At 39.5% G+C, this 15,721-nt stretch overlaps 1 protein-coding gene across 1 annotated transcript in view; it reads left to right on the top strand.

Moving 5' to 3' along the window:
- SND1 (staphylococcal nuclease and tudor domain containing 1) overlaps window positions 1-15,721 on the top strand; it is a 496,769-nt gene that overhangs the window by 260,540 nt on the left and 220,508 nt on the right. Inside the window, exon 6 of the mRNA XM_018563205.1 lies at window positions 11,281-11,390. Coding sequence (XP_018418707.1) covers window positions 11,281-11,390 — 110 coding nt within the window. The remainder of the gene's footprint in view (window positions 1-11,280; window positions 11,391-15,721) is intronic.

Genomic DNA, 15,721 nt, shown 5'->3' with positions numbered 1-15,721 from the left:
TTTTGTATGAGTGGTCCTTTGCTGTATACTTTAGTAAGGTGACATTGGATCCAATCTCTCATAACTGCACCTCCTTTGCTGAGCCAATTGGATAATAGAATGGACTCCCTCTCCTTTACCATAACCCACTTATCCTTAAACCTGCTGCTCATCGCATGATTGCTAAGTGGCAAGTCAACAAATTGTGTCTCTGACAATGTCCAGAGCTGCTTGGCTTGCTGACAACTTCATATGACTTGCTCTGTAAGAGATAGAAAGGAAAAGCCTTTTATTATATTTCCTTCACCAAGCCTTAGTCAGCCAAATCCTTGGTTTCCCTAATGGAAATGTGGTGGCTGAGTGCCAGTGTGTAATGTGCTCTATCAGAGGGTCTTTCCCTTCTTACTGTAGTGACAGATGCTTTCCTTGCCAGATTTATTTCAACCCCCCCAGCTCCCCCGATAGTGATAGTAACATCTCTATATGCAAGGTAGTGGCCATTATATGACTTGTATGTTTAAGAATTGTGGAAAAACAGAAAATAATAGGGTTTCCGGAGAGATGTAATTGACCAAGCGTATATGATTGACTAAAATTAATATCAAATGTAATTCTTGTACAGACAATGAGAATTAGCAATAAATATAAGTTAACATTCGATACAGTTCATATATCATACATTGCCCCACATAAGTATTTGTATACTTACAGAGGAGACCACTGTTTAGGCACGTGGAGAGACTCGCACCACCAGGGGGACTAAGTTTGATAACTAGCATCCAACTATGCTCCATCCTAGCCTACCTCACCCCTGCCAAGTATCTCAGTGGAGTCAACTGGACAGCTCTGGGGCCATCTCTCCCCGTGTAACCTTGAGGTCCCGGGTGTGACAAGGGACAGGGTCAGGTAGCTGGAATATTTCAGCTGTTTCACCCCCTCGATCCTCCTGATGTCTCCTTAACTCCGCGTATTGACCGTGCATGATCAACTTATATGGGTCCCCTGAGGAAACCATTGGTGAAACGTGTCGGGGCCTACTAAGATAAGCTACTGTATTGGTCAACTATACCAATGCCAACTATGTGATCATGAATATGTTATTGTGATAGTTTTGATTATATCAATTTATATGAATGTGACCATTGGATATATGTATACAAATACATACGTGGGGCAATGTATGATATATGAACTGTATCGAATTTTAACTTATATGTATTGCTAATTCTCATTGTCTGTACAAGAATTCAATTTGATATTAATTTTAGTCAATCATATATGCTTGGTCAATTACAGCTATCTAGAAACCCTAGTTCCTGTTTTTCCACTATGTGTATCCCAGGGGGAGAGGTGTAGACAGGGTGCTCATAGTGAGGTGGCCCACAGATTGTAATTTGAATGTTTAAGCATTTTACAATGCTCCTTCGCCTGTGTACTGATGGCAAACGCCAGGGGAGCTGTCCTACAATCTGAATGCCGCAAGCAGTGATTTCAGCTAATAGTCTGGAATCATTCAAGAGGCTTTTGGACGATTTCCTGAGAAACGGTAATATACAGGGGTACAAGTACTCCTAAAAACGAGGTGACGCGAGGATCTTTACACCCACACACACACACAATAGGTTGGACTTGATGGACATATGTCTTTATTCAACCTCAAATACTATGTAACTATGTAACTATGTAACCACTCAACCATCACATTTTTAAACAATTCATTCCCACACAGCTACCTCCTCATGTATCACTTGCCCCTCCCTTCTAGATTGTAAGCCCTCACGGGCAGTGCCCTCACCATCTTGTCTTGAATTGTATTGTGATTGTAATGTCTTCCTTATATTGTAAAGCGCTGTGCAAACTGTTGGTGCAATATAAATCATGTATGGTGATACAGGATCTGGGTATGTCGGTAGTGGGCCTCAGCTTTTGTGTCCACATGCCCTAAATGTTATGTTCACAGTAATAGTTCTGGATATGTGTCAGTAGATGTACCTCCTTGGTGAAAGTATGTAAACTGTATATAGCAGGACCTTCAGTGCTGTAGTTATCATTTTAGCATTAGTTTAATGTGCTACTCCTTTGTAGGCATGCTTGCTGCTCTATTTAAATGACAGTTGCTTCTTAAATGTTTCAGTGGACCTCTGCCTTAGCAATTTGTTAGCTATTCTGTAAATGAGAGAGCACATCAAATATTGATTGTGGTCACATTGTTTTGCATGTTTACTATAAAGAAGCAGCTATTTTTCAGCACTATTGTGCCTGAGCAAATCTCAATGTGTAATAAGCGCTAACTTCGATGAATTGTGCTTTCCTAAAGTAAGAGGAGATCCTGTTCTTCTGGCTCTTGGCATTTTCATTAGGATCAAACTAATAACTGTCCACAGACTAGCATGAGGTAGTGTGTTCTGCTCTGTAATGTCCAGTGGATGCTACAGGGGTTGAAACAGAAAGGAACTAAATGGCTTCTATGTTACTGCATTTGCGGCTCATTAGTGCATAATGATCATTTATACTCTGCATACGGCAAACAGCAATTCTCCTCTATACAATAATAATAAGCATAAGCCATATCTTTGGCAGTTTCGTTCTTTTGAAAGGGGGTAAGTTACATTTTCACAATTTCAGCATCTCTTTGCAAGTGTTTTTCTTCAGTTTATGTACGTCCCCCATGTAAATGATCACTTTTTTTCATGCAATAATCCAGTGCCAGGAAAGGGATGGCAGTGATTGTATGTTAAATCTTGTTTTCTTGAACCGACAATGTTTTTAAGTAATTTTTAAGTAATTTCGATAAACACTTTACTGCAAAGTTGGTTTAACAGTATGGATCAAGCACAATACTGTTGAAAACCTCCACAGATTACCAGGTAACCCATGACAATAGGTTATATGAAAATGGAGTAACACTGAAAATGCCTTTTTTCTTTCCTTTTAAAGGGCTTCTGCACACATACATTTTAGTTATCAATGATGGTGTGGAGGCTCAAAACGCAAATGAAGATATCCTACTAGTATAGTGTGAGTGGTTTGAGAAATTGTCAGGTGGAATGAACATTTTATATATATATAGATAGATAGATAGATATATAGATATATACATTGGTAGCACTACTGCTTGTTTATAATCAAATGGGCCAAAGATCCTGGGTAATGTAAAGGGGTGTCATTTGCAGAGGGTTAACATTGGGCTTGCGAGTGGTATTGTCCGTGGATCGGCTTTGTTGTGCAGTGGGTCATTGTGATGTAGATCTACATGGCTGGACAACATGATTGCTGCAGTTTTTTTGTTTGTTTTGTTTTTTTAATATGTGCGGGACCTTTAGCAGAAAAGATGCAATGGGGTCCCCCAAAAATTAATTGCATCTTTGGCATGCAGCATGGGTGTCCAGAAAAGGTGTTCAGGAAGTGTGCAATCCCTCCCCTCCTAAACCATGCTAGGCCACATGCTCTTTGGGAGGGTACCTTGCAATGGGAGACAGCCAAGCCTCCCACTTTGGCAAGGCACATTGCCCCTGTGTTGATGGGCACAAAGGCCTTAACCTCACATCCCCTCCTCCAAAAGGGATGAGTGTGTTCTGTGAGGGCTTGGGGCTTATCGGAATCTGGAATCTCCCTTTGAGGGCCCCCCCCAAATGAACGAGCATAGGGTACATTTTATTTTGTAGAACACTTGAATTTAAACAGCTCCAGCTAAAGCAAGAAAAATAATGATCAGTTCATGCTGCTTCATTTTTGTTTTTATTGGTCAACGAAGAAAGATTGGCCTATGTTTGTGATCCATTTTGCTATACTAAATAAATAATTTTTTATAAATTGATAACGATGGTCCGTCCCGATATCTGAATTAACCCTTGGACAACCTACAAGTAGTAGGCGGCCCGAATCCCTTCTTTTTTTTTGTTTGATACATTTTATTTAATCCTTTGTGATAAACTTCATTTTATTTTTAAACCATAATCTAAATATTTTGTTTTTTTTACTTTAACATCCAAACAAAAGTCGGATGAAACATTTTAAAAAAACAACTGTTTTGAAAGTACTTTTATGTATTATAGTTGCCTTTTCTCATGTTTTGCTTCCATTTGAGATGCAATATTACATTTGTGATTTTCTTCCTGGTTTCAGTTTGTGGTATAACACAAAGAGAAAAGATTGAATATATCACTTGTAGTGTGAGTGACTTTATTTTTACACGAAAGGTGCGTAAAACAACAATAAAATGCAGTTTTAGCCTATAGCCATTAAGCTGGGAGAGAAACTATAGAGTTTGAGTATTATATGGGATGGTAAACGCACAAAAGGTTGCGTCCAAGAAAAATGAGGGACGCAAAGATTTCACTGAGGCAAATTGTATGTAAAAAAATAACGTGTTAACACTATGTGTACCATTTTACATGCCGGGTTAATTGTATATTTCCAAACTGATTTGGCGATGTAACATAATGCTTAGCGTTGCTGAATATCAGCAGCTGAGCATTTTGAACTTGAGTAAACCTAAGCATTTTTGAGCATTGCATTCCTCACTTATAAACTAGCTATAATGGGGTCATGCTATGTGATCATCCTTTATGTGGAGAATCGCTACACAGTCTTGGCTAGGCAGTCTGTAGTACCAGTGAGCAGTGAATGGCATTCTGCCACAACTATGCAATCTGTCTGCCTCAGAGCTGATATTAGGGGAACGGGTAAATGTCTAAACACTTCTGCTTTTTCTCTGAAGATCGGGGCATACGTGGAAAAAGAGATAAAAAGATGAAAGGTCCAGAATTTGGCAAATGGCTAAAAAGCTGGAAGGATATAGATGATACCTACTTACTAACTTTGGCAATTCCTTACAATTTACCCATTTTAATGTTCTCTACTTGTAATTGTTTAAAGGCTAAAGTGGCCCACACACTGTAATATTTTCTTTGTTCAATTTGCTGGCTGAATGAAGGAAAGATGAGATTCTTCCATCAACACTTGGCTCCCCGTTATTTATATTCTGCTGCAGACCACGGAATCTATCCACCAGCCGGCAGCAAGATATAAACACAGAATCTTGTTAGCCACTAAATAAATGTAGTAACACAATGTTTAGTGTGCAACAGGCGCATATATATCGATCTATCTATCAAAAAAGACAAAAACGCAGTATTGCAGTGTGCAATGATACCTTTCTTCACTGCAATACTGCGTTTTTGTCTTTTGAAATCTTTCACTGAATATATTTTCATAAATCTTGAATTACATTACGCTCTCATTTTGCTGATTTATACTTTTTTCAGTCGATTTTACTAGTAGGTAATCACGAATACAACATACAAGGAAAGATTTAGAAATATCTACCCTTTGGAAAAACAAAATGGTTCTATAGCCACCATTGTTTCATGTAATAAATGTTAATAAAATTGTTGCCATTTTTTTTTGCAGGTTTGCAATTATGACTCTGAAATTCATTTCCATTATTCTTGGCAGTCCAGGCAGCAGTGATATGCATAGTACAGTAAACTGCAATCTTGAAGCTACGGCTACTGTAGTTACCAAATACTATTCTTTGCACTACTTGAAGGGATAGCCTTGATAGTGTTGTGCAAGGGTACACTATCATATTTGTACCTCTCACTCCATATTGTAACCTTGAATAAATAACACTTAGTTTGAACAGTTTGTAGTGTATCTACACCAATGAACAATTTGTTGCACACCCATGAAGCCTTCAACTTCATAAAATTGTACATGCTATGTTTGAGTCTGCAAGTTCTTTGTTTGGAAATGTGTACTAATGTATGTTCTTTAGCTTCATATTCACTTCACACATGGTGGAAATGAACCTATAAGCTGGAAATTAGTTTTTATTCAGAGAAGATTTGCCTTGCGTCTGGATAAGGAATATAACAAAGCAGCCCCTAGAGTAAATGAAGTGGGATAGATTGAGGTGTTGTGACCTTAGGCCGGAATGTTGAACTTAAATAATACCGAGTGTCATCTGCTGAGGATGGCAGAACTTAAAGAGCTGTTGTTAGGGGGGGAAAAAAGCCCAGAAACCATGTAATTTTAATGAAATGGTGCACTGGGTTTTCATTTGATATAGCTTATAGCTGCCAGCTAATTTATTGAATATGTTCATATGGAGGGGTTCTCCTATTCAATATGAAGAACTATGGAGGGCTGAAGAACCCCCTTTGGGTTTTATCATCATCTCTGACTAGCTACGAGTTGGCATTAACCACCGAGGGACACTTTTTTTTAAACCAGCTTTAATTCCACTGCAAGGAACTCTATGCCCTGAGTCTGAAGTATCAACTAATTGCATTACATATATACTGGTCTGGAGTTACCTGTCATTTAAATCTTGATTTCTAGACAAACTGTATAATTTAACCTAAGAGAGAGTGCCTGTAAATTAAATTCATGTATGCTTTTTAAATGGACAACAGGAGGAACAGAGCAGTTACAATATGGTGTCAGAAAGGTTGTAATATGCTTTTCCTATCTGAATGGATGCATGATTTGTGTATACAGTAGATGTTCCGTATTTACAACATGCATAGTAAGGCACATATTGACATGTGTTGTCCTAGGAAGAAGAGAACATTTATTCTCATAGCTCAATTGGGTTTTTTCATGATATAAAATGAACTTTTTTCTTTTTATTCCTTCTTTGACAATGTATAGGTACTGCAGACTTTGAGTTTTGAAAAATAAGTCCTTGTAAAAAAGGGTTCAGCAAACCATATACGTGTACAATGCCACATTTATAAAGGTCACCAACCTTCTAGGTAAATTTTTGCAGGGCATCAATTATTCCTTTACAGTTCAGCAAAACTGACAAATGTTTACCTGCCAATTAATTCCTGAGTACATCCTCTGGTGAAATTAGTCTCTCTGTGATATATCCACTTCAGAAAGCTTCAACCACTACTGGGCAAATGACCATCATAGAATAAATGGGGTCGTGGGCTTACTGCATTGGTAGATGGAGATGACCACATTTGTGAGTGACATCTATGACAGTTTATTGTCACTGTGGTCAGAGTGTAGCATGCAAGTGCCTAAGTATTTTGGGGATAATTATTACAAATATGTCATCCTTGTAATTAATTTAACCTGCACTCTGTGAATTTGTTCAGACTACTGGAATATAAATATGTTCAAACTACTGGAATTAAACATTTATGAAGGTGAAGTGATTTGTGTTTTAGTAAACAGGCAGCAACAGCAATCAGGTGGTTATAGGAAAGTGAGTGAATATATTTCCAGTTTAATGTTCCTATCACAGCTGACCAAATAAAGTGCTTCTCTCCTGTAGAGAAAGTAGAGTCAGCCATTCCTAAAGCTAATCCAATATGCATAAGAATTTGGCCTATTCTATTTTGCTGGAATCGGAGGCAATTCAGGTCAAATATACACAGACCTTTTTTTTATATAAAATAACAAAAAACACCCCTTTAGAAATGTTTATTAATGACAATCTACAAATACATACTTCTAAATAATTGCAGGCTTTCTATTCTTTGCATATCTTATTTCTCTTTTTTTCCCCTCCAGTCTTCTGACAGTGGTTCCCAGAGGCAGATGCATGTTGGGATTTGTAGTTTTGGCACAGCTGGAGTGCCAAGGTTCGCCACCACTGGAACAGGACATCATCTCAGTGGAGGAAAATGCCTTTACCTGAGATCTCGTGAGATTACAGATGAGATTTCTCAGCAATGCTCTGCTGATGGCAAGGCAATCCCAGTGTGCATTGCTTTGCCAAACTGAAGTAATTTTGCCCTTTCTAAGCTGGAAGTGAATGCTCTGCAAGTGTAAGTATTTCAAAATAACAGCATTTTACACCAGACATGTCTGTTGTTATTAATCATCATACATAGAGGGATGCATTGGTAGAATTTGATTTTTGAGTGTAAAGGTCCGCTTTAAAGCATGCATTGCTTCCTCGCATTCACATTTGTAGAGATGTGGTATATACTCTCATTTGCTTCCATATAATGCAAGCAAGTTGAAGCTCTTGGCTTTCCAGCATTCACGTCAAACCTTTGCGTGGTCTCATCAGTGTTTTAGGTGCCTTCTCTTATCTCTTTGACATCAGCACAATGTGTTTCAGATCCCCCTCTGACCTTCACCATACAGAGTGTGGATCTGGTTTTATTGCCAGCAATCTGTGTGCATACGGTAGATGTAGAATTAATGCATGTATTGTCATGTCACACCCCTCTCTGACCTTTAAATTATCAGTCATTCTCCAAAGGGCTAAAACCTAAATCTGTTACATTTTAACTGATCTTATTAAAAAAAACATGTATGTTCTAAATTAATATCTTGTTAATGTGTTATAAAATGCATTAATACCTTGCTATTGTTTCCACGCTACTACCCGTTATTCTAATAAAACGACAAACTAAATAAGCTATAATTTTTAGATTACACAGCGAATTAAAAAAAAAAAAGCAAGTGAAATGCATTGTTTTAGCTTTCAGTGATTAGATATTCTTGGTACTCTAGTTTTATTAAAATAGCAATGTATTTAAGATAAAACACATCAAACATTGTGAGTTAATGCTTCTTATAAACAGACTTTAACTGTGGTGTTTTATATAAAAAAATTCTCATGCTGATTGAGAAATTGCAAAGCACTGAGATATTCTTTCATCCTTCTGTGCTACATTCATTTTGTAGGCTGTTGATTTGACGGGGTGACCTGATATGGGTCATTTGCTCTGGTGTAGGTCAGTGACTTCATTAGTTTTTGTTCATTGGGTTTTTTTTGTAAACTAATAGTTCTTATCGTTTTGGCACTACCTTTTTTTATGTAAAATGGTCATTGGTTTTAAAATCTAAATTTGAAAGAATTATTTATGCCGTTTTATTTTTTTAATTTCAATTATTTTTTTAATTGACAGAGTAAAAACTTCTGTCAAGTTTTCATTGCTGCCTGTGACCCCATTTGGGAGATTTTGCTCACTTCTTGTGACTGTGACAGTAGGGCAGTCAGTGATGGAGCGGTGGTCACTGGGATAGGAAAACACACAGTAATATCCTGACAGACATTCCCAAATGACAAGATTTCCCAGCACTTATGGTTCTGACAAGTGGTTGGTGATGGTTCTCCTAAATAGGAACACAGACCAAAAATAAAAACCTTGCAGAGGTTCTATCCCTTCCCCACTCCATATAAAAGGGAAAAAAGGCATTTTAAAAGGTATTTATGATATCTAGGATTTGGGTGGGTGCCAGTAAATCTAAACACATATGTTTTGTGCTTAATTAGCGAAATCTCAGTCTGCCCAGCTGCTACAGCCAGCCATTACTGGGAGTGGTTTTCATGTTTCTTGCTTCTAGAGAAATATTCAACCTTCTATGCTCAGCGTGTGTGTGTGTGTGTGTGTTCTACACACACAAAGCTATTGCATTGGGAGATGTACACAACATGTTTACCTACCTCCCGGCCAACCGTTGTGTATACACGGCCGGCCGGGAGCTTCTTGGATGTAACTGGGCCTGTATACACGTCCTGTTATATCTGCCCGCTCGGGCGGGAAATGCCCGTGATTTGAAAACAGGCAGCGATGCCCGTTAATATAGAGCCGGCGGATCGCTTGTATGAGGACCCGTGACGTGCGGCTCCCCCCTTCCCGCTGTAAAGCTGGTCCCGGGCTCCGGTGTGAGCCCGGGACCAGCAATACTGCCTCTGTCACAGAGGATCAGAGGGAGGTCGGTTCACGACCTCCCTCCGGTCCCCTTATGCTGTCAGAATGCGGAAGTGGTGTGTATTACATCACTTCCTCATTCTCGTGTCACTCTCCAGCTTCAGATGCTGGAGAGAAGCTGATGAAGCAGATCTCTGCTTCATCAGCTTCTTCAGGGGGTCCAAGGTGACAGGGGTCTTGGAGACCCCTGATGTCTCCATAAAGAGGACCTGACACCTCTTTTGCTATCACATAGAGGGGTTTCTCAGCCCCCTCTGTGATAGCAATAAAGTTAAATTTAAATTTTCCCCCTAATTTTTTTAAAGTTACAAATAAAAAAGAATTAAAACAATTTTTTTAAAGTCCCCACCCATACATACACAGATGTAAAAAAAATGGTATAAAATTAATTTCAGTACAGGGCTGCATGACGGAATAAATGTCAGTCAAAGTACTGCAGCGCTGAACACTGAAAAATGGTATGGGCAGGAAGGGGGGTCTAAACACCTGGTCTTCAAGCGGTTAAGAGCAGGATGAGCTTAGCTGCTCAAATTAAAGTGAATATATGATCTGCTGTGAGAGGCCTCCCCCCAACCCCCTTGGGTTACCTGCTTTTTTTGGTACCTAGAAGAGAAAAGTAAGTGTGGAGAGATGGATGAATGTGTGTTCCTCTATCGCTCCTGCACAGTTTGAAACCGGAAATGCTCAGTTCTGAGCGCTTCTGGGTCAGGATTGCCAGTTAAAGGAGCAGATTAGGGAAACGGTGCATGGGAGACATCAGGGGTCACTCTCCTTGGCACATGCATACATACAAAAAAGGGTGCATATACATAAATGACAATCCATATTGGGCATCACCCTGCATGAATAATTTTAGTTCCATTATTTACAGCCAACTCTGCATTGAAGAGCTGGTAAGGTTCTTAAAATGTTGCATTTGCGAGGCTTGACATATTTGGTATCTATATACTCAAAATCTCCTTTTTATATTTTACAGAACATTTTTAATTTGTGTTAATGGTACTAAAATTGTTTTTATTGCAATTTTTACAAACAATATTCATTCAACAGGTGCTCAAATATAATGCAACATGAAAAAAAAATTGCAGCAATTATTTTATTAAGGTGTAAAAAAAAATAAAAAAATATGGTCCAGCAGGGAAAATATTGTTTACTTCTCGCTAAGATTGTGTAAATATAGACATGTCCAAAGCCTGGCCACAGTTCTACTTTAACATAGCTGTAAACCCAATCCGTAAAAGAGCATACAAGCTTTAATATGCTATGAAGATTCTTGTTCAGACACTGCTTGTTAGGGGGCCAACTGTCTCCCAGTGCGGTGTTGTAACCAATGATGCGCAGCCAACACTGGAGCAAGTGCATGTACAGCACAAGTGCCTGAAAGAGGCTGTAGGAGATCGTCCGCAAAATGTAAAAACATCAAATAAAATGTGAAAACAATATTTTGTCTGAACAAAATGGCTATTGCATGAAACACAGCTCCAATGAACTGAATGTCCTTTGGTTAGGTTTTAGATCTACTTTACAGGCTGTTATACACCTGGTTTTGAGCTATTAGTCAATTTTCTACAATATAATATATGTAACCTGTGAACTGTTCTTAATTCATTAGGCATTGAATGTCCAAGAGGTGCCAGGAATGCCCCTGGTGGAGTTCAGGAAGGCGAGCCATTCAGCGAGGATGCTACAATGTACACGAAGGAACTAGTATTGCAGCGAGAGGTAGGACAATCACTCATCCCAGTCTAGTTAATTTCTGTATTCTTGGTTCAACCCCTCTGTGGGAGGTTTTCAATTTGATATACGCTTGTTGCATATACTGTACATTGCACAACCATATGATGTGCATGAGTTCTTAATTTTGTGTTATGAGGTACAATAAAGGCTGTAAACGCTTCTGTAGCTCCATAAACAAATATCAAAGTGCAATGCTACAAGTTCAGACAGCTTGTGCAAATACAAGTAAATGTATTTTCCAGGGTAACACTGTAAAAGCAGTTGTTGGTTGGGTGACTTTGGACTGCTTTGACTTGTTACTAGTGCTGCCTTCTGTTCTGTGAAAAAACCTTGCCTGCACTGCATAGATGGTAATTTATTGAAAGTGGAGTACCCGTAGCAACCAATCAGCTTCTCTCTCCAGTTTATTTAGTTAAGCTTTGAAAAATTAGACATAGAAGCTGATTGGTTGCCACGGACAACTGCTCCAGATTCTGTCTGCTTCTGTTTTGATATATTTCCCTGTTTTGATATATTTCCCCCATAGTGTATATATACTCCCCTACAAACGGCAAAACACAGACAACATACAGCACCATTTGTGATCATAATACCACCCGTAATAGTGGCAGTGGGAAAAATTGCTACATTCGAAGTGTGCCACTGGGAGAATACATTTAGCTAGTGACCTCATCTTATCACTCTGATATGATTCACTACAGATCTTGGCGTGTATGTAAATTGAAGAAAAAAGAAAGCTAAACTGTCCGTGTCTAGAATGTGTGTTTCTGCTACCCTCAAAACTGCAAATAAATAGGGGCCCACTTGCTTTTATAATGACTGTCAACACTCGCTAATGGTCCTAAAATTGCACATGACCTTTTGTTTGAAATGCAATGCATTGTGCTGCTCTACCATGCATTGATGTGCATTGTGGCATGCTGTGATGCATTTGTAGTGTCTTGGTGTGCCATTCAAACTGAATGGCAGAGCAGCAACATGTTACTTGCCTTACTGCTCTTTGCAGTAATGTGTAAATCTGGCCTTAATCTTAAGTATAGTCAAAAATCTATCCGGTCATACTCATTGTGGGGAGCTTTGCCCCCTCCCACCTCTTCTTTACCACCAGCATGAGAACAGTTGAGGCTTGTGACATTTATAAGGTAATACATAGAATGTATTCTGTGAGGAGATTTGTATGATTGTCCTCTTGTTTAAAAAGAAAAAAATAATAATCAACAGAATTATGCAGTGCATACCTCTTCTACAGCACTAGAATTATAGTTAAGTGAGAACGACAAGGTTTTATTGCAGTCACATTTGGCAGGTTGAATGTTCTTCCTAATTCTCGGATCCATGCTTCATGTTGCTACACTGATTTTTTTTTGTTTTTTGTTTTTAATGCATACAGGTTTATATACCATGAAATATAGCTGAAAGTGTTGCTGGTTTTCTATGTGAAATAAAAATGTATCTAGAAGGAACATTCAAGGTAGCTTTACATTGTTCATGAGCTGTGGACACATTGTGTGAAGTATAGCACAGGGTGTGAGGTCGTAATGGTTATTGCAGTACAGTCAATAGCATTGATTTGTCTGAAGGTTAGAAATAACTGCATCCTACGTATGCTTTCAGAATGTTCATAAAACATTGGTTTGTGTTTAAAAATGGCAGGCTTAGATGGCAGGAGTTCAGTATATGGTTTGTACATTCTCAAGGTTGTTTTGAAGTGCCCAAATAATCTAATACTCAATGTTTAGGAGTGTATGGCCATTAGCTTTTTGTTCCTTACTGTATTCTGTAATAAGTGCCTTGAAAAACACAGTAAATAAAGATTTGTATGCAGGTTATTCTCATCCATATTTAGCCGCCCTCCTCTTTTAACTTTATTCATGTTTCTTCTTTCTTTATTAATCCCTGCTCTTTTCTTAAGTTCTCCTCCTCTCCTTTGTATTTTCCTCTGTGTCTTCAATGTTTGTCTCCTGTGAGCAGTTACATTCAGCATGTAGAGATGTCCTGATCTGACGGATCTTTCAAGGTCCTGAGGTGTTACGGGAGGAGTCGATAGAGCTTCTCGCTGTTTTAGGCAGAAGCTAATTAGTCACAAGCTAATTTTGTAGACTGTTTAATGCCAGAGCATTGCCCGACACTTTTTTCCCTACTGCTCACGTCAGCAAGAGTTGTAGTTGTAGGGCAGATAATCAGCCCTTTTTTTTTTCTCCCTGGACTTTGCATTATGTGACTTTAGCAGTAATAGAGGAAAGTGGTGCTATATGTTCCTTTCACATTATCTTTTGAGGCAACTTGGCAAAGATTAAAGTAGTATTAACCCCTTCGTGACTGACGACGTACAGTGTACGTCGCCAGCATCGGGGCTGTTTAAACAGACTCCCGGCGACTTTTGCCGCCGGGACTCTGTTTAAACTTGTAGAGCCGACTGTCGGCTTTACAACAGAAGCGATCCTGGCGACTTACCTGTCGCCAGATCGCTTCTGCGTCCCGAAGAAGGGGCCGCCCCCCCTCAAAGGCAGTCAAGGTGGGCGACAGACGGACTGGTTGGGGTAAAGAATTCCAGAGGATGGGAGAGACTCTATAGAAATCCTGGAGGGCGAGCATGGGAGGAGTTGACAATGGAGCTGGAAAGAAGGAGGTCTTGGGATGAGCGGAGGCAACGGTTAGGGTGATACTTTGAGACCAGGTTTGAGATATAGCCGGGGGTGGAGTTGTGGATGACTTTGTAACTGATTGTTAATATTTTGAATTTTATTTTTTGGGCGAGTGGAAGCCAGTGTAGGGATTGACAGGGGGGTTGCAGACACTGAGCGGTTGGTTAGGTGAATGAGTCTGGCAGCTGCATTCATGATAGACTGAAGGGGGGATAGCCTGTGTAGTGGAGGGCAAATGAGGAGGGAGTTGCAATAGTTAAGACGAGATATAACAAGCGCGTGGATGAGGTAATTTTGCGGTTTATTTGGTGAGGAAGGGGTGTATTTTGGAGATGTTACAAAGGTGAAGGCGGCAGGATTTGGATAGTGATTGGATGTGGGGAAGAAAGGTGAGGTCCGAGTCAAGGATGACACCTAGGACCTTGGCATCGGAGGAGGGGGGGTCGATAGTTGTGTTAACAATCTCAAGGGGAAAGTTGGGGGAAGGTGCACGGGGAGGAGGAAATATCAAGAGCTCAGCTTTTGAACGATTGAGTTTTAAGAAGTGTTGCGACATCCAGACGGATATGTCAATTAGTAGATTAGTGACACGAGAGGACACAGGCCTGGCTGCTATTGTCAGTCACCGCCCTGAAGCAAGTATGCAGATTAGGGACTTTGGGTCCAAGTTCTTGTGATTAGAATCCTAGCCAGGCAAATGGCAATTTCAGTAGTGGTCAGCAATGGCAACCTTCATGGTTTTTCTTACATGTACCCTTTAAACACCAACAATAGAGACTAATTGGGATATTTCAGAACCTAACCTTTAACTTTGCACTGAGTTTAGAGGAATCTGTTCTACACTTTGACCTTTTCAATGCACCTGAGAGATGAAAACGAACAGTTTTTTGTTTTGTTTTTTGTTTTGTATGAAAATGTGTAAATTATTCCTCCAGAAACATTACACAGACTGGTAGTTACAGGTGAAGTCTTTAACCACTTGCCGTCCGCCCGTTGTAAAAAACGGACGGCACTGCTGCATTGGCGGGTTGCATTTTTTTTCTGCTCTCGCGTGCGCCCCCTAGCGGGCCCGCACGGGCAGAAAAAACCCGACCAATGCAAACACCAGTTTCCGGGTCCTAGAGACCCCTAATGTCTCCATAAAGAGGACCTGTCCGTGTGCCTTTGCTATTATATAGGGGGATTGTTATCCCCCTATATAATGGCAATAACAAGTGCAAAAAAAATATATATAAATACAAAAAAATAAAAGTAACATATAAAAAAGTAAAATAAAATAAACGTCACATATAAAAAAAGTGAAAAAAAAACCCAAAATGTTTAACTCTTACGCACCTATAAACGTAAATACGCGCCCGGTGCCCCAGCGCGCAACAACGACAATTGCGCTACACATGTTACATATCGCCGCGAACGTCGCAGTGAGAGCAATCATTTTAGGGCCATCAATCACTGATAACACTAAACTGATGAGCGGTAACAGCCTTTAATGCGTCGCCTATGGCCAATTTCGGGGTATTATCGTTTCTTGAGGTTTCGCGCGCACACGCAATTTTACGGCTTGACATGTCTGGTGTCTTTTTACCCGACGTGACCCCGTCTTTTATATTTTACCACAAAATTGGGTAATAATAAATGTTTTATCATTTAATATAGGGGAAACTGTTTTTT

This window comes from Nanorana parkeri, unplaced genomic scaffold, assembly GCF_000935625.1.
Source record: "Nanorana parkeri isolate BGI_ZX_2015 unplaced genomic scaffold, ASM93562v1 scaffold641, whole genome shotgun sequence".
Lineage (NCBI taxonomy): Eukaryota > Metazoa > Chordata > Amphibia > Anura > Dicroglossidae > Nanorana > Nanorana parkeri.
Note: the sequence above shows the minus strand (reverse complement) of the source record. Positions and strands in the feature narration are given on the sequence as shown.